The sequence below is a fragment of the Thunnus thynnus genome, chromosome 24 (assembly GCF_963924715.1).
Source record: "Thunnus thynnus chromosome 24, fThuThy2.1, whole genome shotgun sequence".
NCBI lineage: Eukaryota > Metazoa > Chordata > Actinopteri > Scombriformes > Scombridae > Thunnus > Thunnus thynnus.
In genome coordinates, this window is record NC_089540.1 from 3,000,534 (window position 1) to 3,025,601 (window position 25,068).

At 40.1% G+C, this 25,068-nt stretch overlaps 1 protein-coding gene across 9 annotated transcripts in view; it reads right to left on the reverse strand.

Annotated features, from left to right (window-relative positions):
• The window catches only part of dmd (dystrophin), a 322,537-nt gene that overhangs the window by 93,914 nt on the left and 203,555 nt on the right, over nucleotides 1-25,068 (reverse strand). For 8 of the 9 annotated variants that reach the window (XM_067583225.1, XM_067583222.1, XM_067583219.1 and 5 more), the window contains 14 exons: nucleotides 21,526-21,708; nucleotides 18,708-18,842; nucleotides 16,961-17,110; nucleotides 9,093-9,254; nucleotides 7,060-7,170; nucleotides 6,760-6,933; nucleotides 6,515-6,670; nucleotides 6,259-6,429; nucleotides 5,837-6,016; nucleotides 5,548-5,670; nucleotides 4,609-4,779; nucleotides 4,025-4,147; nucleotides 3,807-3,941; nucleotides 2,373-2,525 (listed from right to left, as the gene is read on the reverse strand). In XM_067583225.1, coding sequence (XP_067439326.1) covers nucleotides 2,373-2,525; nucleotides 3,807-3,941; nucleotides 4,025-4,147; nucleotides 4,609-4,779; nucleotides 5,548-5,670; nucleotides 5,837-6,016; nucleotides 6,259-6,429; nucleotides 6,515-6,670; nucleotides 6,760-6,933; nucleotides 7,060-7,170; nucleotides 9,093-9,254; nucleotides 16,961-17,110; nucleotides 18,708-18,842; nucleotides 21,526-21,708 — 2,127 coding nt within the window. Of the gene's footprint in view, nucleotides 1-2,372; nucleotides 2,526-3,806; nucleotides 3,942-4,024; nucleotides 4,148-4,608; nucleotides 4,780-5,547; nucleotides 5,671-5,836; nucleotides 6,017-6,258; nucleotides 6,430-6,514; nucleotides 6,671-6,759; nucleotides 6,934-7,059; nucleotides 7,171-9,092; nucleotides 9,255-10,104; nucleotides 10,239-16,960; nucleotides 17,111-18,707; nucleotides 18,843-21,525; nucleotides 21,709-25,068 lie in introns of those variants that run through there. The other variant, XM_067583226.1, reaches the window with a different exon arrangement.

The following is a 25,068-nucleotide window of genomic DNA, read 5'->3' on the forward strand; positions in this document are numbered from 1 at the left end:
GCCTTTTAAATAAGTAGAGGAGTGTATGAACTGGGGGAGTGTGGGGGTGAAAAGAAGCAAAGGACTGTATGGAGAGACTGAAAGACAGATAGATGAGCAGACAGACAGACATAGGCAGTGTGGAATCTCAGTTGCAGCAATGACAGGTGAGTCTTAGGCGAGCGCATGAGACGTCCGCTTAGCGAAATGTCATAGTGATCATCTGAAAGTGAAAGACACACATACAGAGTCAGAGGAGGGGACAAAAACACAAGTGGAGTCCAGGGTTTCTCTGTCAAACCTTTTCCAAATCAGCATATTCAAAGATTTAAAGGAGCAATGTGTAGGATTTATTGGCATCTAGCGGTGAGTTTGCAGATTGCAACCAACTGAGTACCCCTCTCCATCCCCCTTCCCCTCTCCTTCCGAGCATGTAGGAGAACCTACAGGGGCCATGAAACTGGCGAAAAAAACACGAAAGGCCCTTTTTAGAGCCAGTGTTTGGTGTGTCTGTTGTGGGCTTCTGTAGAAACATGTCAGTGCAACATGGCTGCCGCTCCCTATGTAGATATATAGGACTCATTCTAAGCTTAGAAAACAATAAATACATTCTTATTTTCAGGTGATTATACACTAAATACATGTGAATATTATATTCCATTTCTGCTAACAGATCTCCCTAAATCTTACACACTGGTCCTTTAAAGATGCTGCACTTCTAGTGTTTGTAGCATCTTCAAAACATCAATAAATCATTGTCAAATTAATTCAGACAACTTAGTAAAACTACTGTATACTAAAGAAGTCTCGTAGTGTCTCCTTATGATATTGTTTGTTGGTATGTATGGAAGCAAAGAAGCACTGTAATGATATTAATCTTAAAATTGTGTTTTATAATAACTACTGAATACTTTGCACAACTACTGGAAATATTTGACTTTGAAAACCAACGATCTGAATTTATGTGGTTTGAAATTTCATAAGGTAAAAAAGTGGTGCTTTTTCACATAGAAAATTAAAGGGACCAAAACAAAAAAAAAAAATCAATTTCATTGATCTAGAAAGGATCTAGTAAGCCAAGTCAAAAAATCAGGTTGCTCCAACTGGAGCGACTTAAAACCATAGACACCTTTGGAGTCATGTTTAGTCCAGTATTCTCTCTCCTTTTAGCTCTGTTTTGGTCTCCGCCAATTCCTGAGAAAAATATTTACCTCTTTAGCTGCAAAATGCTCCACTGTGTTCACCAGCCAGTCGCTCACTTTGTCTGTCTGCTGTTTGGTGCTGAGCAGGTAGTGTACAGTGAGTTTTTAAGGGTTTTTCAGAGAAAACAGATTCTTGCTGCAGGCTGTAAAACCAAACTAATGAGCATGAGTAGATCTGATGGAAACTGGAGAGATGGGGATAATTCTTTGTGGGTTCATTGCTATTAGTGACTTTTACATTACACATAGTCCTTTGATCCTTATCATTACAAAAATATGAATTATAGCTGTTTATAAAATTCCAATTATTACAGCCTTTCTTTGCTTCCATGGTGTGTCTCAAAATAAGGACTATATTTCATATTACTTCCTGGTGCAAGATGTGTTATTTTCCTCTTAGTGTTGTAGGTTATTTTTCTACTTTAACCTTCCTTTCCAAGTTTTTTGTTGTTCCACTATGAGCCACAAAGGAAAACTCTGCAGTAGAGCCACTTGTTTTTACACTGTGAAGCAATGTGACTCAGTGGTACTCAGTAAAAAGCACTGTGCAGGTCAGTCCACATCAATGCTATATAAGCTTATAAGCTATAACAAGTGATAATTATACACTACTGTCTCAAAAATAATTTGGTATGGATTTATTGATGTTAAAATGCTATACACAACACAGTTTAATTAACATTTTTTCACAACTCTGGGACCACTGAGATAAAATCCTAGATAAATGCTTCTACTGGGGACAAGGATTGATCTGTAATTATTTCTTCAAATAGATGTGAGGAAGATTTCCTGCAACAATTATTCAGAAAGTCCTCTTGCCGAGAGAATAAAATTGCAAAAGCCTTGACACCAACCCTTTGTCCAAAAGTGGGAGAAAGGAAGAGGAAACATAAGAAAACAAAGGGAAGAAAGATGTTTTTCACAGTTTACATGTATCAGATAAATTTGGAATGAGAAAAGATTGAAGACACAGGTCCAAAGAAAGTATGAGACAGATGGAAGGACAGATGAAGAGCTGGATGATGAGGAAGACAAAGATAAATAGTAGCCCAGGTTGGATATCAAGCTTCATGGTAATAAGGAAGAAAAAAGACAATTACTGTTCATGTGTATATGTATGTATGTGTGTGTGTGTGTGTGTGTGTGTGTGTGTGTGTGTGTCTGCGTGCATGTGCATGTGTGTGTTGTCACCTTGACCCTCTCTCCTTCAGGGGGGTCAGGCAGTTGGTCCACGCTGCGTTGGATGTCATCCAGCCAGGCCAACAGGTCATGTGACTTCCTTCTGTACTGGTACCACTGGGGAGCAATGGCCAACGCCTTCCTATTCCTCTGCAAACGCAGGTCCTGCACACACACACACACACACACATGTATCTGCTATAAGTCTGAGGCACACTACAGAAATCTAAAAGTTGTAACACATTTAGAAAATCTTTTTCATCACAACAAAAGATGCATTTCACTGTTTTTTCATCTATTGAATTATACAGCTAACTGATAAACGAAAGTTAGGACCTTATCTTTTGGCTCTGAGCAGTTGCCAGGCAACCAGTGGAGACTCCAGCAAGTTACTGGTGACAGCTAAGAAATAGTCTGGCACATAAAACCAGATAAAGCAATGAATATTCATTTTTACACTTTGTTTTTTGTACAAATTAAACAAATCTGGACCTCCAGACAGAGCCAGGCTATTCGTTTCCCCCTGTTTCCAGTCTTTATGCTAAGCTAAGCTAACCGACTGCTGCCTGTAACTTCATATTTACTGTATTTAAAAGTGAATAAGCGTACTTCCTGCAGTGTCGAACTACTCCTTTAAGTGAATAACTCACTGCATAGCATTCTGGTGTTAAAATGGCAATGACCATTCTGCTGTCATTACTATTAAGGAAAATATACAAAACATCATCAAGATGAAACTAACCAGCACTTCACTTGCAACCTAAAATGTCTTGTTTTGTCCCAAGTCCATAACTCAAATATATTCAGTTCACTATCATAAAAGGCTCAACAAAAATGAATAAATAAAAACTGAAAATGTTCACATCTAAGAAAGTGGAACCAGATCATTTTTAGTATTTTTTCTTGAAAAATGACTCTAAACAATAAATCAGTTATCAAAATAATTGGTGATTCATTTTCTGTCTATCAACTAATTGACTAATCAGTGCAGCTCTAGTTACATTGCTGACCATTTCCTCTATATTAAGCTTCAACCCTCTATTTAGCAGTGTGATGGGATTATACTAGGTGATAGCAGCAGCCTGTGGTGTAGCCTGTAGGCCGGTAGGATGGGAGTGAAGGTAGCAGTAACTGCTCACTGTGAGGGTTCAGTACTTAGGAGTTATTGGGGAATGCTATTGTTGAGTTGTAAATATCACATGTTTGATATTATCACAGTGGCTCAGGTGATTGAATACATCAATCGGGACAGTTTGTATTACTGAATAAACACAGACCCTCGGTCTTAATCTGCCTTCGGGTCATTATTTCCTCTCTGATTGCTGTAAACCAGTCTAATAATCCTCCAGTGTGTCCTCCAGCTTTAAGTATGTAAACAGTTTGTCTACTAGCTTGACTTGTGTCTTTCATGGACAGATCAGGTGACTGTGATAATGTGTGCGTTACCTTGACGGTGTTGTATTTGCTGTTGAGCTGGTTGTGTTTCAGTCTGATCTGCTCTCTCTTGTCCTGATCCGGGACTCTCTTCTGTAGACTCTCTCCTTTCAACAATAGTTCCTTCACTGCACCTTCCTCACAATCCTACAAACACACACACACTTGTTTAGTGCACACATAATATCAAAGGAAGCCAAAACAGTTGTGATTATCCGTGTGTGTGAAACCTTGTCCTCCTGGAAGTCCTCCTCCTTGAGGTTCTCTCCCTGTTTGACTTCCTCTTCCAGGAGCTCCAGCCAGATCTGTGCTTCACTGTGGTACTGCTCCAGCTCCTTGGCTGACGCTGCCGTCTGTCACACACACACACACACACACCACATGTACGCGCCCATGCCCATGGCAAGGATGCCCAGTCACAGACATACAAGGAAAGGAAGATCATTAGCGGCCAAGAGAAAGTAAATTTAGTCGGCGAGATTGGAGCAGCTTTAGTGGGAGTTTGAAATAAATTTAGTATGAGAGTTTGAAGTCTGTTAAGTGACGGTTTAAAGTAAATTCAGTGAGAGTTTGGAGTCTATTTAGTGAGAGTTTGAAGTACATTTAGTGAGTTTGAAGTTAATTTATGAAGACAGTTTGGATTAGAGTATTTGGCAAGGAAGATGAAAGAGGAAGAGTCAGAGTCCATTTAAAGCTGCAACTGTTTACATGCCAAAATAACAAATAACAACTGACACATTAATTAAATCTTATCACACTATGTGAGTTATCGCTTTAAGAGGCTGTAACTGTCCTCCTTCACTTTCGTTCCTACCAGTCCAGAGCTGATGCGTTGGGCGATGGTGTCAAATCTCTGGTTGAGCTGCTCCACTTTGGGTCCCACCTGTGCCTGACAGTTCTCCCCCCTGGTGGACATGAGCTCCTGGGCTAAAGCCCTCACTTCCTCCATCTTACCCCTGGTCAGCTCCAGCTCTGCACGCAGCACCTGCAGGACACCCACACAAACACACATACAGTTAGTCAGAGGAGCCGTCTTTCCTTGAAGGCATGAGAGCTGCTGATTTGATTTGAAAGGTTGTCTAAAACGTTTAAATGTTCGTATTTCATAACCACTTAGAAAATATTCAGCGTTTGTTTTGTTTCAGCCCTTTATGGGGTAACAGTAATTGTATCCCTGGTGCTGGAGATGCTGGTTTGAAATTCTGGGCAGATCAAAGGATTAGTAAAATCATTCACATGTGTGAAAATGTTGGGAGGGGTTGAGGACTGGTTGTATGGAAGCAAAGAAAGAGAGAGATGTAATTTTAAGGATAATTAATTAGATGATTGGGTTAGTTTTTTTGGTGAAAAACCTTATCAGGCACAAATTAGTACTCAAATTAATATTTTTACATCTTAAAATATGTCTGGAGGGATCATTAAGTGTTTTTCTAGGCTTCACAAATTCACATGGGATATTTAAGTTTCCAATATTCAAAAAACTATACTCCAGTTGCTCAAGTTATTAATATTATTCATAATTATTAGTCAAGTCAAAAAATCTGATTATTCAAACCCAATTTGAGCAACAAGACAGACAGACAGGGTGTTGTTCAAATTTCAAATATTTCAATGCCATAAATGTAGTATTTACATTTCAATATTAAGTATTCAGTAGTGGTCAAACATCACAAGCAGAGATATGAGCATATGAGATTCCTAATTTTTTTTACATAGGATATAGATTAAAGATGAAGTACATAAACATTACAACCTTAAGCGCGGCATCATCAGGTCCCTGGCTGTCCATCTCATTCATCTTTTTCTCTGCTCCATCGATCCATCCGTTCACTTCCTCTATCTGTCCATCCAACTTCTGCATCTGCCGCTGGTAGTCCTGAGAGAGACATAGAAAGAGCTTATTTACTGAGGCTGCAAACAGTGATGCTTCAAATGAGTTATTTTTAGAGAATTTGATATAATTTTAGCACTGATAAGAGAGATAAATGATAAACGCTTAACATATCAAAGTTTGTTTTATAGACATATTCTTTTTTTCTCACCAGCAGCAGGTTGAGCCATTCTTCTGATCTGGATGTGACTGCAATCCAATTGCAGCGCAGCAGGCTGACTTTGTCATCCACCAGGCTCCCGTGGCCCCGCAGCACGGCCTTAAGGGCCTCTGCGAGGTCAACCACGGCCTGCAGCTGCGGCTGACGTCTCTCTGTCTCACCATGGGTGGACTGGAGAGGAGGAGATGGAGAAAAGGGCATAAGAGGAGAGAGGATCATTCAGATGTGTTGCTCAACACATCAACTTCAAAGGTGATGATATGTCAATGTTCACAGCTTGTTTCTGCTGCCCCCAAGTGGCCAAAAAATCAGTTAAGGGATCTGAACACTTCTTCCACTACTGACAGTAAGTGAGTTCTTGTATGCTTACAATACATTTTTTCTAAAAATGTGTCTTTATATGTGCATCATACCTGCGCCCATGCCACCTCAGCCTCCAGGTCACTGGGCATGCCGTCCACAGCGGAGCGCCTGGTCAGCTCTGCGTCAGTAGCAGCGAGCCACTCCGTCAGCCCGTTCAGCTCCTTACGAAGCTTCCTGGACAACTTCAGGCTCTTCTCCAGCTCCAGCTTACTCTCTGTTATCTGCATAAACACATAAAATCAAATCCATGTCTAAATCTGACTTGTATGATGATGTTTGTGTAACTGTGTGTGTGCGTGTACTAACCTGTGCTCCCAGCTGGTTGTAGAGCAGTTTAAGGGCGGTCACCCGGTCATCCAGCTCTTTGGGTTGCTCAGTTTGCTGCTTCTGGACGATCTGCCTGCCTGTTTTTATCACCGTCTCCACCTCCCCTTTCACTTCACTCAGCACCTTGTACAACTTCTGTTAGACAGAAACAGACAGCAGGGGGTTAAAATCAGATCTATCTATCCATTAATCAACCTATCTGCCGCTGTAAAGAAATCACCCACCATGCATTGCTCCAGCTGCGACTGCACCACGTCCTGCTCCACACTGCGGATGTCCAGCACCCCCACCTGGCTTTTAACCCCAGCCAGCACACGCTCGCACTCGAGCAGCCGCGCGTCGAAGTTGGCAGGCTTCTGGAAGAGCCGGAACTTCGTCCACACGTCGGTCAGCATTTTCTGTGGAGAGGAAACACGAAAACAGGTAAAGATTAAGAGAGCGATGCCAACACGTGAGGAGGAGACTCACTATGTGTTGTGTGTGTGTCCAGCTCTGTGTGTGTTTGTGTAGGTGTGAGCGTGTACCTGGGTGAGGTCTATCTGTCCCATGACCCTCTGCGACGGTTCCTTCTCCTGATTCTTCTTCCTCATCTCCTCCAGGGTCGCATCGTGGCCGCTCAGCTCTGTTTGGATTTTCTGTTACACACACACACACGCACAAAATCTTAATTATTTCAATTAAAATAAATTAAGATTTAAATCTAACAGTAAATTGCATAAGGTCCATCTGAACAGTGAAACTAAAGCTAGTAAAGTTTTGATGGATTGATAGTGCACCTCCCTCTGCTGACCACAAGAGAGCAGCAGGCATCAAGGAGAGAGGAAAAGGCACCTTAAAAGCTCTCTCTCTCTCTCTCTCTCTCTCTCCCTCTTTCTCTCTCTCTCTCTCTCACACACACACACACACACACACACACACACACACATACACACACACACACACACTTGGTCTCTGTCACCCCTCTCTCTTTTTAAATACCAAGTGCCCATAATCACAGATGCTCATCCACACCACTCTAATCCAATCATTCTCTTATCCTCCTGTGTGTGTGTGTGTGTATGTGTGTATGTGTGTGTGTGTGTGTGTGTGTGTGTGTGTGTGTGTGAGAGTGAGGGAGGGAGAGAGAAATGTCATCCTTTGCGCTGGTGGTCGACAACGCACGTGGAGGTAATCTCTCCATCCTCTCCCTGTACACACACACACACACACTCCCTGCCACGTTTCTATCACTCAGGCTATCATTGCAGGCCATTATTTCATTATCTATCATCTGAGTTGTCTGGATGGTGTGTGAAAAAAAAAAAGAGGGACAACTATATGTATGTGTGTGTGCATTCATGTGTGTATGTGTGTGCTCCTACTGTCAGTGTCCCAAGCAGCTCAAAGCTTAATTAGGACCACAGAGAGAAAGGAGCATTTGCCATTCTCTATTAGGTTTCTTTGCACGCACACACGCAGACACACAAAACATTTGTTTTTCCTTAAGTGTACTTCCACTCTCTACCTGTCCACACAGTTGTCTCTGTTAATGATTAAATCTGACAAGGTCAAAGGCTTGACAGTGTGTCATGAATCAACTAAAACCTGCAATTATTGATGGGAACTTCAATCACTTTTTAAAAAAATATTTGCATAAATCTGAAAAAAACTATTAAACTTGAATATAGTCTGGTCCAGTCTAATTAGGTCCAGATGGACCTTTTTGGGTCTGCTTACATCTCTGGTCAATCTAATCAATTCTGCTCTCACAGTCAAGGCTAGACAGGTGAAGTTTAGTTTGGTTAAGTTTCATGAGTTGCATTTGCATCTAGTCAGGTCTAGTTGCTCCTATTAGTACTAAGTACTAAGTCTGAACAGGTCTAGTGGTTTCAGTCAGGACTTATCAGAACCAACTGAGTCCAGCTGGGTCAAGCAGAATCCTAATTTGTTTTCTGAGCACATTTTAAATTGTGATATCTTGTTGAAAAAATAGTTGCACTTAACTCATCCTGATTGAACATTCTCTTGCAGGAGCAGACCTTTTCAGGTGGCCTCCATCCAAGAAATAACTGGCAGAAAAATCACTCTTGGCATGTGGCATGTGGCATGTTTACGGCAGAGTTTTCAAAGGTAATCATAGTTTTTTGATGTAATTTAGTCTCAGAGGTTAAAAGCACACACCCAAAAAAGAATGACAATTTTGTGATCATTTTTCAAAACATGATTAACCAATCAGCAGGATCTTTACAGATATTTTTTTTTTTAGATATTGTCCTGAGTGATGCTGCTAACACTTGTAAATAATAATTCAACACAGGCTTGTTAAAACCCAATAACAGTTCACTGCTCACTCTGATCTCTGGTGGCAGTGCAACTTCTGCCTGAAGTGTGTGTCCAAATTGAAGTACACAGGAAATACTTTGTTTTTAGAAATGCAAAAAACTAAATTTCCCATTGTTATTTTAGTGGTTTTGATCATGAAATGGTTAAAGGAATAGCTTAGGTATAATAACCTACCTTTGGTTTGTTAAACTCCTGACAGACATACACACACACACACACACACACTGAAGAGTACCTGAGCCTCCTGAGGTAACTGCTGGGCATCGATGTGGTCAGTCAGGTACGCAGTGAGGTGGCGGTCCGTGTTGGCCAGTGACTCCTGCATCTGCCTGAGTGTCTTGTCATTCTCCTGGGCCCACTGGACGCTCTTCTCCAGCTCCTTCTGCCTGAGCGCCGCCTGGGGAAACAGGAAGCACATCACACCATCAGAAAACACACACAGACAGACACATCAAGAGGGCTATAAATAAAGGAAACAGCTCGCGGGCAATGCATCACTAGATGTTTACATGGATTTCTACATTCAATTTTTCGACTCATGTATATAAAAGCGGTTTCCCATAAAAAATCTCTTGGATAATCTCTTAGAAAACGTGGATAAGGTACATATGAGATTCAGATAAGATGCATTTAAAGAATCCTCAGGGGGAGACTGGGATATTTTATTCACATATCTAAACTGTTATCTTATTTACTATAATCTGCAGTCAATGTATAAAAAGCCATTGCTACATAACTTCTACAACTGTGCACATACACACAGCCTAATACATTTCAGTAGCTGAAATAAGCCCAAAACATGACTGACTGTAGCAAAATCCAACAAAAGTCAGGTGTCAACAGCCTTTTTTTTTTGCTGGTGACATGTCATTTTCACCCATAGTGCAGCAAAACTCCCTTCAGACAAATATGAATACTATGCTCTGACCCACCTTAACAGCAAAGCATTTCTATGTACTCTACTAGATTTGTATGAATTGATCTAACAAGTATTGTATGTGTGTCAAAGCCTGATATATCGTATGTTATCCAAAAACTATTAAAAATACATCAGTGAGTCCCACTGTTGCACTGGGTGACAAGTTCCTACATCACCACGAACACACACACACACACACACACACACACACACATATAGTACACAAGCACATGGGCAGGAAACATACACAAACACATACACAAGACTGAACCATATGTACACAAACACCCACACAAACAAACATACACACACTCCCCCCTGCGTGTACCCTCTTGAAGGACGGACTCCGGGGTTTCTCTCTCATGTCGTCTCTGTGTGACCGAACACATCAAGGCCTCCGTCGTCACTAACAGCACCAATAACTAGTCCGCCGACGCCTGTTGTCAGTGAAACGTCAGGCGCCTGGCAACTACTGAGAAGTTTCCTTTCTCCCTTTCGCCTGGTGATACAAGATTAACAAGGGCGGGCCGTGATGTCATATGACCAATTACATCATAAACCTGTGTGTGTGTTAGAGAGGGACGGAGAGCGTGTTTATATGTGGTTACAGGTGAGCATGCTAATCCCATACGGACGGATAATGACTCTAAGTATAGCCCTGAGCCAGTCTAACCCTTGTGTGACACACACACACACACACACACTACTCCTAATGTTACCAGTAGATGTAGCATTGGGTTTTTTTAGTTTCTCGCTCTCATGTCTTAGTTTATAATGTATGAAATGAGAACTTGAGTGAGATTAAATATTTAGACAAACATTGATAACAACCTTCCCTGTGGCGATGTATTCCATTTTCCTGGCAATTGTCGGCTCATGAATACATATTCTCATTAAACACTCAGTTTTTCCTTTATTACTTATTTCTGACACATTCGCACACAGACACACAGTTGCGAGTGCAGTGATTGTGAACAAGAGAGATAGGGGATCGCTGTTTGCTTAACTGACTTGTGTTGGAAGCGCCGTTGGCAAAGCGAGAGCAGCGTTCTCCGCATCACACTTCCTCTTATTGGTTTCCAGCCGTTACAAGAAGCTGAAATTAAAACGGCAAACACGCCTCTTTGATCTGAAGAACTGCAGACGGAGATGTGAAACAACATTTTTTTTGCATGCGCGGGCTGGATTTATCTCCACACGAGTTTTAAAGTGGGACATTGATATAATGAGATTATATACTTTACTGTCTTGGCATTTACTTGGACCCCTGCACTGCTTACAACGTTGCTCCGTCTGATGCTGGGGAAGTGTTGACATTAAGCTATTTGACTCTTGCACTTGGAATATTTTTCTTTGAATAAGAAGTTGGATATAGATAAGAAATGGCTTTTTCTGATGTCGGACTTTGATTTGGCTGACATCTGAGATTTCTTAGTCAAGCTATAAAGGCAGTAGAATCAAATAGTGTCAATGCCAGATGGATTAAAGCAGCTGATACAGGTTAGGGCTGCTGCTTCAATTCCAAATACCAACAGTGTTTGTAAAAGTAATAGAAACTGCACTAATATGTTGATTAGATGACACACTGGCATTTCATTCAAGGAACCTTTTTGTAATCTATGTTATGTTTACATTTACTGTTTCTCACCAAAACACACTGTGTGTATCCTTGAGGCCCATTAAACATGTTCATAAAACATTTGCAGAGCCAAATTTTGGAAGAATATGAATCCTACATTGTTTTCATGAATATATTCACACCTTCACTATTTTACTTTGGCTAAATTCTTGTGCAGCTTCTGTGTTTTAGACAGCATTTAACATTCGTTTTGGTAATGGCCATATAATATGAAAAGCAGATGTTGTGAATGACACTGTAACAAATGTCAACAAAGGTTTATGACTTATTTCTTACTCTTAGCTACTATGCTAAACAGCTAGCTTACTAAGCTTAACTACCCAGCTGAGTTTGAGATTAATGCAGGTTAACTGGCTAGTTGCTGAACATTTTAGTGATCTGATCCTAACTCTGCTTTTACTCTGCCATTCTGCTTCTAACTGTGTCTGTTTTTTACCTATCCAGGTGGAAGTAGTACATTTTTGAGAGTGGAGCAGAAACCGTAGTACGAAAGTAAATTGGAGTAAATTTTGTTTTTAGTAAAACTTTTTGCATTATCAGTTCTGTGAAGATGTTTGATGTGACCAAATGTTTTTGCCCAAATATTTTATATTACACCTCCAATCGTTAATTCATATATTGATTTTATGTATTAAAAAGTAAGAAGAAGAAGACAATTACTTGATGTTACACCTAATAGAACCTTGTAATTCCAAGTGGAAACTCAGTTCTCAGTATTAGAAGATTCTTTCCGCAAAACTGTATGTAGGTTTTGCAATATCTGAAAACCACTCACAGTTATAATCTTACAATTCTAAGGTTACAAAATGTCTAGTTTTCACTTGCAGTCCCTGGGAAGGTTGAAAAATGACCCTCTGCAAAACTGGCCAAGAAAACTAACCTAGAGATGTGACAGTGTGTTCTTCAAACAGCACTGATCAAGTTAGTAAAAGAGGATTTAACAAAGAAAAGATGATTCCCTTGATACAGTCCCCTCAGGTTAAAAAAAAGGAAAAAAAAACATTAAGGCCATATTTTGGTGTCTGAATGCTTCTGCTCCTCCATCTGTCTTCGCAGAGATACTCACAAACACCCGCGTCCTGTCTCTGAGCTTCCCGTCCTCTTTACAGATGACAAACAAACAGGGCTCAGAGCCGCCTGGTCTCACCTCACATGCATACATGCTGACATACACACCCAAACAAAGGACACCGGCTTCTGTGATTCTTTCAAACACACTCTCACAGACAATACACGCGATGACTGTTTCTACCCAAACATACAAAAAGTCTGAAATAAAAGAATGTGACACGCAACACACACTGTCTCCGATGGGTAGCCAAACAAAGGGAGGCTTATCAGGCTGCAAGGAGAACATTAATCTGCTTCTATTGTGAGGGAGGATCAACCCAGCGGGCAATGAGTGTGTGTTTCTATGTGTATGTGTGTGTGTGTGTGTGGGTGCAAGTGTGTCTAATCTGTCACTGAGGATCACTGCAAGAGGCTGAGGATGTTATTGCTGCCATTGATGATGGCTGATGATGGCTAGAAGGAAGGGAAGGAAGACATGGAGAAAGGAAGAGGAGGAGGAGGAGGAGAATTAGGAAGAGGAGGTGGCAGAAAGCAGGTAAGGGGAGGATGAAGAAAAGCAGGAAGATGGGAGGGGACACAAAAGCAAAAAGGATATAGATGTGAAGGAGTAGAAGGAAAAGGATGAGGAGCAGATGGACAGAAGGTGGAGGTGGATGAGGAGTTTGGAAGAGAGAAAGATTGTTTAAAGTTCAAATCCAAAGCAGCGACACAACAGTCAGTTATCCAGTGTGTCAGCAATCTATGGAGCTTTTTTGGGATCATTAAAAGAAATGACCACTCAACTGTGATCATAAACATCAAACATTGTTATTCATTATTATTTTTTCACTGATTAAAATGAAATAATAATTTTTTTGTAAACAAAAGTTCTCTTCACATTCAGAGTGAACATAACTTTACATTCACTGAAACACAGTGTGTGTGTGTTCTTGGGATCACTTTGACGGCATTTCCTTCCTCATAAAACATTTGCAAAGCCGATTTTTTCAATATTTTAAATAGTTTACATCCATATTTGCTTGCTAACAGTCTTCTTTGATCTCTCAAGTTAATTGAGCCTTTTATCACTTGAAAATTATTACCAGAATCAAAGACCTGTTTTCCAGACATGACCTGGAAAAGCTGATTCACAATTTTGCTTTTAGCAGATTGCTGCAGTAAGGGTGCTCACTAGAAGAAAAGCTGCTTTGGCCCCAAATACATTTCTCAATTGCTAATTCCTTTTGAACCCACTAGAAGCGTCAGATCATCAGGGACTGGTCTATTAGTTGTCCCTCGGGTTGACACTAAGCATGGCGAAGCAGCTTTGAGTTATCAAGCTGCCTACTATTGGAACCAGCTTCCTGAGGACAGTAGTCAGTAGATACATTTAAAAGACTTATAGCTCACCTGTTCCCCAAAGCCTTTGACTCAACACTAACTCAGCCTTTAGCACTGTCACCTTAAATGTCTTCATTAGTGCTCATGTGTTTTATGTGCTTACATTGTGTAATTTCTATCATTCTTTTACATGCGTGTTTAATATATATTCAGTTTTATATGTTGTTTTTCTATTTAACTAATTGTTCTTGCTGTAATATTCTTTTATTTTCTTTAAAACCCTGTTAATTGCACTGGGTATTACATGTGCTATGTAAATAAAGTTGGAACCAAATGAGTCACGCTGCCAGGATCCTTGTACGAGTGCACGATACAAACAAAACTCACTCGTAAAAATGTTGCTCCCTAACTCAACCCTGACCTACCTGCATGCAAGTCTAGTTATAATTGACATCATGTCTTCTCAAGCTATGCTGGTGATGTCATGTTTTTGATGCCTTCTGTCAGTTGTCTTTATTCTAATTTCTGTTGCAAGCAGAGGAAATTTCCCACAATCCAGTTTTGATCTAACCACAGATGAAGGGTTGCAGGCATCATTATGTTTGGCTCAGAAAAGATGACACTCCAACAGAATAAAAACTCATTCATTTGAAGTACTGCTGGACAAAGTAAACACTCTCCTATTCATTATCTAATGGGCCACCTCTTGATGATATGTACCACAGGTTAAACCTGTAGGTATTTGTGCTGTTTAATGATGCATGAGCACAACAGACGAGGTGGGGAACTATGAACTATACTTTATGAAATAGTTGAACAAAGTTAAAAAGGGAAAAAGTACTTCTTTTATGATAGTAGGTAACAGTATTTCACATAATGTTTATACTAAAAGTGACCAGCAGGTTAAAATCTTTTGGTTTTAGTACAGAGTCTTCAACTACTGATTGGATTTCCCTTTTCTACAGCAAAAGCATGAATTTGTGAGGTTAGTAGAATTCAGCTTTAAAGGTCTCTGAAAAGGATTTTAATGAAAATCTATTTGTTTAATCTCTACCGTTAAATGCTGCAGTAGTAGAGTGGTTATTATGTTGTCAGAATTCTTACTAACCTGACACTTTTAGCAGTAAGATGTATTTATATATGACATGTATTTTTTCCTGAATCAGGACATATGTCAGTTAATAGACATATTACAGACATATTGAGTACCATCATATTGCAGCTTCTATCATGAAATTCTCATTTAGGATTTAGACAAGCTACTTGATATCTGAGTATTCTGCTGTTCTTTCTATTGCACAGAATGCTTATTATAAGCCAATACATACATGTACAGTTATTAGAGTTCAAGCCTGAAGGCCTGAAACCATATTGTTCTTGTGTTGTTATATTATTATTATTTTTCTTCAGAAATGTTTGCACAAATTCCTGTGAGATGGTAAATACCAGAGACATGAGATTTTGCCCATTGATTGGAAGTTGTGTGTAAGTGCTACCCAAGAAATATGACCCCAATCCGCCATATGGTGGTGCTATAACAACAAACTTTATGTTTTGGTCTATAACTTCAAGTCTAAGTCTCACAAACAAAATTCAGATAGATTTTCCACCATTCTTAATTTTTTGAAAAACACATTTTTAACATCTTCTAAACCACAGGTCTGATTGCTACCAAATTTTCTGTGGATCATTATTGGACCAAGCTTAACAAAAGTTGCATAAAGCTTGTTGATATCTTATTTAGTTTTCAAGATACTGACCAATGAACTTCACGAGGGCATGGCTCAGCAAATAAATAGACCAAAGTCAACAACTGTTGGGCCAATCATCACAACATATATGATATGGATATGTCCACATAATTACCTGAAACATCACCTGAAGGTTTCATTCACATCAACCACTAGATGCACAACAAATCCAAAAAACACAAATCAGACTATAAATCAGAAATCGTTAGAATGTGACCAATGGGGGGGGATCAATAGGGGGCACCACCAGTTGCTAACACCTGCATGAGCCTGGTGCAAATTTGACCATAAATCAATGACAGGTTGTCCAAACATCATCAAACTTGGTGGATATTTTTAATTAAGCTGTTGAAGCTTTCAAATTCTAACGGTCTGTGTTGGCTTGAACACCAGAATCGCCGCTTACAGCTATATTTTTTTACTGTTAGTGTACTGTTACAATTATTAATTTGGCAGGTGCTTTTGTCCAAAGCCGCATAAAAATGAGGTATAATCCAAGTAGATCAAGCAGAAGCCTTCAAGATAATAAGTGAATAAGTGCTGCAGTGCTCACTTTCAAAGTCCCCCTAAAGCAAGTTCCATGAGGTTGCAGGTGCACACAGCAAGGCATAAGTGCAAGAAAATTAGAAGAGAGCATATCAGATAAATAGGTACTATCAGAAGAGGCAGGTCTTCAAGTGGTTTTGGAGGGCAAAGAGGGATTCTGCTGACCAAACTGACCAATTTGTCAACTAATTGCATGAAAAGACCAAAACCAACATTGTGTTAATTTGTCTCCCAGCACTTTCTAATTTCACAAACAGTCTGAATATCATCACACTTATTCTTTAATGACAAGCAACAAGGACCCTGTGGAGTGTAGTGCCATTTTTGGCTGGTTGAAGACCAGACGTGCACTGTGTTTAGAACCATTTGCAGAGTGTTTATAGTGCATGCTAGCAGCCCCGCCAGGAGGACATGATCTTTCTGATGGTGTATAGTGTGAAGCGATGCGGCAGAATCAACCACAATGAGAAGCTGAGCTGTTAGTTTCTTACTGTTTGCCATTGTTTGTTGTTTAAATGCCTCCATAAGCTCATATAAGTTTTTTGAATCTCACAAGTCTTTTTTCCATTTCTGTTTTATTCTTTTGTTATTTGTGCAACCAAACTGATTAACTAATTTATGGGTAATCAATTGTTCACAGCAACCCACATTTGTTTAAATGCAAACTGCACTCTGGATTCAACTCATACAAAACAAATAAAAACTGCATTGCAGTGAAATGAGTGAAATTATTTCCTGCAGCAGGAATGTTTATCAAATCAAAAAGTAATATCTCCATCCACACTGCTTCCCATGCTGCTCCTCAATGTGGATATGCTGTGTACGTCTTTCCTGTATAAGTCTAGTTTATGTCTTACCCTCGCCATAAGTTCATCCCATCGAGTGTTGAAAGCGTCTAGTTTTTGCTGTATCAGCTCATCCAGAACGCCTCCGTCCATCAGCGTCTGAGCCAACTCCCGAATCTGGTTCCTGTTGTCCTCTGGGTGGCGCAGAAGAACCTCTAGGCCCTGTACACACACAGACACACACACACACACAAAAAACACAGACAAAATAATGATCACTCACACTTTCAAAGACGGATGTTTGTGTTGTATTCTTTATAGCTCAAAGTCCACATCCTCCACACATCAGCATTACAAGAAAACATTAGAATTTAAAGTTAAAAAATTCAGCTTGCTGGATTGGAGCTAAAAAGATGCCTCTTGTAGTAGTGATACTGTCTTTTGGTGTACATAATAGTATTATCTTGTTTGCAGGTGACTAATGATGAGGGAGGAGAAGCTTACTGAAAATTAAGCTGGATAAAAGTGTTAGGTGATGACATGTAGAGGCTAAAAGAGGCCAACTAACCCTCATTCCTGTGACCACAGCACTTAACAGCTTTTCACATATTCTAAAATGCCAAAAAAGGTCTGTTTGGCTGATGTCAACAGGCTGTTCAGCAAACTATAATACAGCTGAGGGGGCAGTTGGTTGCATTTTTGCAGTTTTGTGTTAACTTCAGTGAAAGAATGCATCATGATTCAGAGGCTTTAAGCTTTTTTTTTTTTTGCATTGTTTAATCTCACCAAATCCCTGGGTGTAACATCTGAGGCAATCTGCTAAAGCGCAATTTAAGTAAATTAAGTTGAGTTAGGGTTAACACATAAGCCTTTCACTTTATTTCCTCAGGAAGGCCAGTAAACCCCAATTTCTGTAATTGCTAGAAGTGATGTAAATTATATTGGATTTACTTTTTTCTGCGTGTGAGGTCTGTTTTATATATATAACATCAGGACTATCCAGGAACCTGCATACTGAATCTGTCTTTATTTCCTCCAAATAGCTGCTAACAGTTTTTCTCTCACATCCTTCCATTTAATGACATCTCTCTCCTCCACTTCCTCAAATTCCCTTAAAAAGATCTCTCTTCTTTCTCCTTCAGTTTTCTGCATTCCTCTCACATTTGATTATTTTGTGATCATAAGAGCATCACTCTTTTTACTATCTGTTGGCTTTTTAGTCTGATGCTGTAGGAAATTGGTCATATTCAGCAACAGCTCTCAATTTATATTATCAGAGTAAAATTGTTGACTACATAACTAAAATGTAAAAATGAGAATGCTTCTTAGCCTTGGGACTGGTCACTTACTTATTTCAAATTTTACATAACACGTTCATCTTTTGTGCATTTAAATACATCCACTGATGAAAAGTCTTTAATTAAAATCTGTTATTTATATATTTTTAGCATTATTGCTGCATATTTCTTCCTTGACAAAAACTCCAGATTCCTAGCAGTGACTTTTCAACAGAAACAGATGTCATTTTTCAGACATAATTTTATTCTCAGTGCAACATCTGACACCCAGCCTCCGCCTAAATACCTACTTACCTACCTGCCTAGAACTCTCTTTGCACTGCTTCATTTAAATGAACTCCCTCCCCTCCCCCCTGGTAGACTGTGCGTGCTGTGCTCAAAATTTGTGAATTTCAAGGACAGGAGAATACCACACCGTTGGAGTCCCATTACACGCTTGTCGATGCACCGCCATATAAATGGAGCCAAAGGTGTGCACGTCTTTCCCCTTCATTTCTTAACTTCTCCCTCTTCATACTCACATCCAGTGCCTCCTGCAACTCCTCTGCTCCTCCTTGCAGGTTTTCTGTCTCATCCAGTTTCTGCTCCAGCTGGTCCAGGAAGGCGTTCTCCTGCTCCAGGTAGGAGAGCAACTCGCACCAACACGCCCACACCTCCTGCATAACACACACACACAATTATAAAAACATCATCAGCCACATGAAGAGACAAGAGGAGAGACAGATTGAAAGGATTAGTAAACGGATTGGTGAAAAAACAGATGATGCACTTTAACGATTTTGATATTTTATGTGTTAGAGGGGAGACAGACGGAGAGCAGCGGGAGAAGACTAACGTTGAGAGAGGGAGAATTTCAACCGTAACGTAGAATCACCATGAAGATCAAGATGCAGAGGTAATTATTCCTCATGAAAATGAGGCAGAGAGAAGAGTGGGAAGACGAAGAAGAGACTCACACGATGGGAGGACGGAGAGAAAAGGAGGAGAACAACACGCACAAGGCAGCAAAACACAACATCAACCCAAATGAGAGCAAAGTTTGAACATCATTTAAGGACGCTGTCTCAACTTTCTCGCGGTACTGTTTTATATTCACGTGTTCAGCATTGGCTCAGGCCATCATATCAACATCTGTTCAACATCGACGTGTTTGATGAGTTTGTTTCCATCTGCAAATTAGCAACAGTTGCTTCTGTCTGGCATCTGGTGATTGAGTTAGCTTCTTAAATGGAAAATGAAGCTAAAAGGTCTTTTGAGCAGCACTTTTATAAATACAAAACATTTAAAAAAGCACTTGACATTATTGTAATGCACAAACTAATGGAAGTGGCAGAATGTGGTTTATAATGTCAACAAGAGGACGTTTTAAAAACAGCTTTTCAAAATAAAAAAAAAGGAAAAAGAGAAGTTATTTTTCCTTTGTGGAGCAAACAGAAAGAATCAGGGTTGTCAGCTCTCTGCTTTTCTTGTGAGTCACTTGCTGTCAGGCTCTGTCTCACGCTCTCACACTCCTTGATGAAAAATGTAGCTGCGAAGGTTATAAAGGTTTCCTCCGCATACACAATACTGTCTGAACGCTTTTTACCCCATGTTTTAGCACTGACATAGACCTTTTTTCACAGCAGACATGTTAACTTGTCATAGTGGGAAAAGCACAGGTGTTATTAGAACATTACTGATGTTAAGCCATGAAGGTGTGAGCCAGTGAGCCAGCATCCACAATACAAACACCCTGAAACTAAAGCAGCAAAAATGGAATTCATTGGATTTTTTTTGAACTTGTGATTTTCCTATAGCTACATCAAAATATCTGATTGGTCCATAAACAATACAAAGAGCTCAAAAGCCACAATTTGAGTGGCATTAGTTGGTAGAGATGAGTGCTCATTTTGCATCTTTTACTGATGTACATGTCCATGAAAATAGAACTTTTAATGTGTTTAAGGCAGACAGTGTAATAGTTTAGATTCTTACAGTATTACGTTCACATGTCACTGGATGTAACTGGTAGTTTTGCTGAAGCGACAAAGCTGATGTCGTGTTTTTTGCCCACAGGATTCTTTCCTCTTGAGTTTATATAATACCCGCAGCCATCACACACAGCTGCTGGAACCATCCATGCATCTCCAGAATGAGAGAGCTGCTTCAGTTCTTTTAATATCCTGACATGGTGACAGGATCTAAAGATAAGTGACCTCTAGTGCTTTTCTACACATGAGAAAGATACGCTGTTAGTCACAGATCCTGATTTAATCCAGTAAAAACATTTGGAATGTAGCAGTCGTCCTGAGGATTGAGTCCTGAGCTCCATCAGTAGCTGTCAGGACAATTTTTTTTAGCAAATCTCCAAACTCCATTTCCTCTGGAGAATTTGCTGAATGGATTATTATGTTTACTTTAAGTTTAAATGCAAAGTCTGACAATATTTGCTAAATAACTGAATATGGAAGCAAATAGTAACAATGAAAGCTCATTTTTGTGCAGCATAAGTTAGTGTAGTTGTTGTGTCATTGTGCAGAGAGGCCTGTCATTACACATGGACAGGAATTTCAGCATTTCATAAACATAAATCAAACCCATGGCCACTTGGTGGCAGTAGAAACAGGCTGTGAACACAACACTGACATATTATCACCTTTTAAGAGTCAGTTCAACAAAATAACTAAAAAAAACATATTTTCTCACTTGGCTCTATAGTGGTACATAGCCATGCAGACAGTTGTGGTTTTACTTATGCAGGAGATTTCTGCCTCCAGTCCACAGAACACACTGTCCACAGTTCTGTTCTGTTAAAGAATGGATCTCCTACATGTATTAATTAATTCAGCATGCAATCTCCATCACTTTTCATCACATTGTTTCTCAACCAACCAACAGCTTAAACTTTAAATATTAAAATGTGTTGTGATACTGCTTGTTAATATTAGCTTGTTTTTAATTGATCTAGGTAACAAGATAACATCTAAAATGTTAGGAGAGCCAAGCCTGAAACGGTGCTGCTTGGCAAACCCTGCTTCACCTCAGCTCATCTATAATATACTGTATATACCCTCTGAGAGAACACACACACACACACACACACACACACACACACACACACACACACACACACACTCATCTAAACACCTACAAAGCAGCATGCCCTCCAGGACGGCACTGATGTATGTGAGCACCACAGTCTTGGCCTTGACACAACATGTAAGGATGTTATTACATTGGGCAAACAAGAACACATGCTCCCTCCTCCTTCCCTCTGTGCCCTCCGAAAAATTTCAAGTTCATTTTTGTTTTTTCAAGTTAGAAAAAAGACAGAGACCACAGACAAAGTAAAAATCATACCTCCAGAGTTTTACATTTCCCATCCAGCCGGCTACAAAGGCGCTGGTAGTTGGCCGTCAGCACGTCCAGCTCCGAGCGCAAGGCATCGTGGGCCGTGGGTGGGGCCTTGGCGATGAAACTGTTAACGCTGTCGGTCAGGAGTTTGACTTTAAGCTCCTTGGAGTGGACTTCTTCTTGGGCCCTCTGATAGAGAGACGGAGAAGGAGAGAGATGAACAGCTGATATTTTTCAGGGACAGAAGAGTTGTGCTGGTTGGTTGAGACTCTGCTCTGTAAGGTGACCAGCCCTGTAAAGTGTCCTCAATGAGATAACAACCCCCTTCCTCCAACAAGCATCTCTCAACTGAAATGTGTGCATTTATGGAATATGAGGCAATGAAAAATACACTTTGTTACTTAAAGGTAAAACTTAAAAAGAGACAGATTTTTAGAAATAGGTCAAATTGAAGCAGCAGATGTGGATGTATCCAGACTTTTAACCCCTAGTTTGAGTCAAACTCCAAAAACACTAAATCCTACATTTCCCATAATGCAAATCCATAGCACCTTTTGTTTGGACCTCTCCCCGCCTGTTAAATATTCACTCTTTCAAACTCCATGCCTGCAGTCTATCACACACGCTCTCTGTTATACATTTGAAATCATGAGCTCATAACCCTGATGACATCATCGGGATTATTTTCTCAGACTTTAGAAAAAGGTCCTTACAGAATCACGTAAGACATTATATGTACAACTGTTCTGCAAGTGTAAAATTTGTGGAGTGCCCCTTTAAGGTTAAGTCTTCCCAGATTTACTCAAAAAAGTAGATTTTGTAAAATCTACAACTAAAATCCCAGATGGAATAAAGCTAAATGAGAATAAAACTATTCTCTGGCCTGCAGACTCGTTACACATCCCAACCAACATTCTTGGGCCTCTGTATAAAGAGCAAATATATATACTGGAGGGGTAAATGCCATTGCCCTCTAAAAGGCACAAAGTGTTTCAAATGTCCGTGCTGCTGCTGCTGTACAAGCCAAGTTCATGTTTTTAGATTTAAAGTGCTGTCACACGTACACAGAGGCTATCTGATCGTTTTTTTTTCCAAACACAGGACGGAATTTAGACAACAGATTTATGTTCAAATCAAAATGAAACAATGCACAAGTCATACAGATACATGACTTATACACATCTCATATATCCCTTCTATCCTTTTTAGCCACTCAGAAAACAAAGCACACAATGCTGACTGGCAGATTACATTTAAAGGTTTACAGTCACATCAGAACATATGAATAAATGCATCAAATACACACCTCTCCTATCTCTGGGAGACAAAAATAGCCTACACACTCTACAGCATTTCTTTTGAAGTTATGTATTCAAGTTAATTGCTCATTTTAAAGCACGACATGAAAAAATGATGGATGAAAAAATTCAAACAAACCAGCAGCAGACCCCTGCACAGACTAACAATCTCACATCACACTCTGCTGAACAGGTTGCTTGACCGCTGATATTATAAATGTGAGACTGGGGAATTCTAAATGAGTTCAGGCAGGCACTATCTATGCTGCTGAGTGTCTGTATAGACAGCACAAAATGACAAACCTCAGGAGCCCTGACTAGAGTATAACACATACAGACACATTCAAGCAAACAATGCACAATATGTTTCACTCTCCCACCGCTGATAGTGGAAGTCCACCACACAAAAGTGAAAAGTAGCAGTGCACAGCTATAAATCTTCAACACTGTATCGGGTGCACAGTTGTGGTAAGGATCAAAACAAACAGAGCACCGACACTCACAGATCAATATTCCTCTTATTTACTTTAGGCAAAAAAGGAACAGGTTCCATCACATTCTGCTTTCACCACAGTGGAAACAAACAGACCTCTGCTTTATTATTGTGAGTCGAGCGCGTTGAATCATATTTTTCATGTTTTCACCACAGAGAGGTCCATTTATATTTTGGTTTATATAATTGATATAAGTGTCCAACTGTTTCCTGTCCACAGATGTTGTGACTGCGACCTGTTTTTCTACCTCAACTCTCAACCAGTTTCAGAGTAGCTCAGCCTCCCATCACATTCTATTCTCAGGTGTTCTGCGTGGTCTTTTTCTAGTCGAATTCAACAAATCCAACCTTCCAAAACTGTTAGCTAGTCTTACAAAAACTATGCAGCTGATATCATTAGCTACTCTGGAAAACTTGCTAACTTGTCTCTTTTGAAAAACTTTCTTTGGTTTCATTGGGTTGGTGTGAAGTCACAGTGGCATCCCATCAAAATATCTTTTTCCTTGTTCAGCTTTCCCTGACTTTTGTTCTGTAGACTTGATGTGACTCCATGGATAGCAGCATCTTTCACCATACAAGTTGACTGATATTTACCTCATATCACAGTCCAGATGGCCACTGTTTCACAAAGCTTATTGATGACCGTGGAGTATTACAATTCTTCCAGCCATTCTGGACGGATTACCAGTCCATCCCTGCTCAGAGGGTGTGTTCCTACCTCTGTCTCTACTGCAGACATCTAAGAAATACTCTTAACCAACTGAAGAGACCTCCAGAGCTCTCTTACATTGAAACATATAATTGAGTCAAATGTGATTTGATGAATAGCTTTTGCTGTTAAGTTAACAAGCCTCGTCATATCAGTAAAACTCTGAAAATTGAACAGTGAAAGAAAAGAGAGACAGATGGCGAGAGATAAAGAGTAAGAGAGGTGAGGAAGAGAGGAAGATGGAAAGAAAGAGAGAGCGAGAGGGCTTAATGGATGGAGGGATGGATGCACAAACAAATGAATCAATGTATCTTCTGTTGACAAAGCCGCTAAGTGTGAAGAGACAGAGAGAGAGACAGAGTGAACAAGTAAGCCAACGAATCAATGAATGAAGGAGTGTAGCTAATACTTTCCCAAGCGAGGGAGAGAGCAGGAGAAGAGGGGGATTAAGAGAATAAACGAATGAACAGATTCACGAATGGAGTTTCCTTTAAGCGTGGAGCATAAAGGGGGAAATGGAGGGCGGGAGAAGAGAGAAAGAGGGGATGGAGGAAAAAAAAAACAAGTGGCAAAGAGTAGAGGAGAGGAAAAGGAGGTGAGAGAATAAGGAGGAGGAGGAGGGAGGGAGGGAGGAGATTAGCAAGAGCAAGCAAAAGAGGGAGAGTGAAATCAATTTTTAATTTTCAACTCGACTCTCAAGTAAACTTTTTGGGGAGGCGGGGTGAATGGCTGCCAAAGCTTTTGGGGATATCACAAAGCAAATAGTGCCATAAATTTACATCACAAATACATCACATTAAAGTTATGAAAGCCTAAAAAAAAGTGCGGCGGCGAAGAGGAGGATCAATGCAATTTGATAGAAAATTGAGGAATCGGGGGAACGAGAGTGGAGAGGGGTTTGAAGAAGAGACACAAAGCTTTGAGCGAGGGTACGGGAAGAAGATAAAGAGAGAGGGAGAGAAAGAAAGAGAGCAGGTTTTTACTTCAACAATGAAGAGAGAGGCAGGCAGACGGGGGGGCGTTATCGACCTGGAATTAGCCAGGATCAG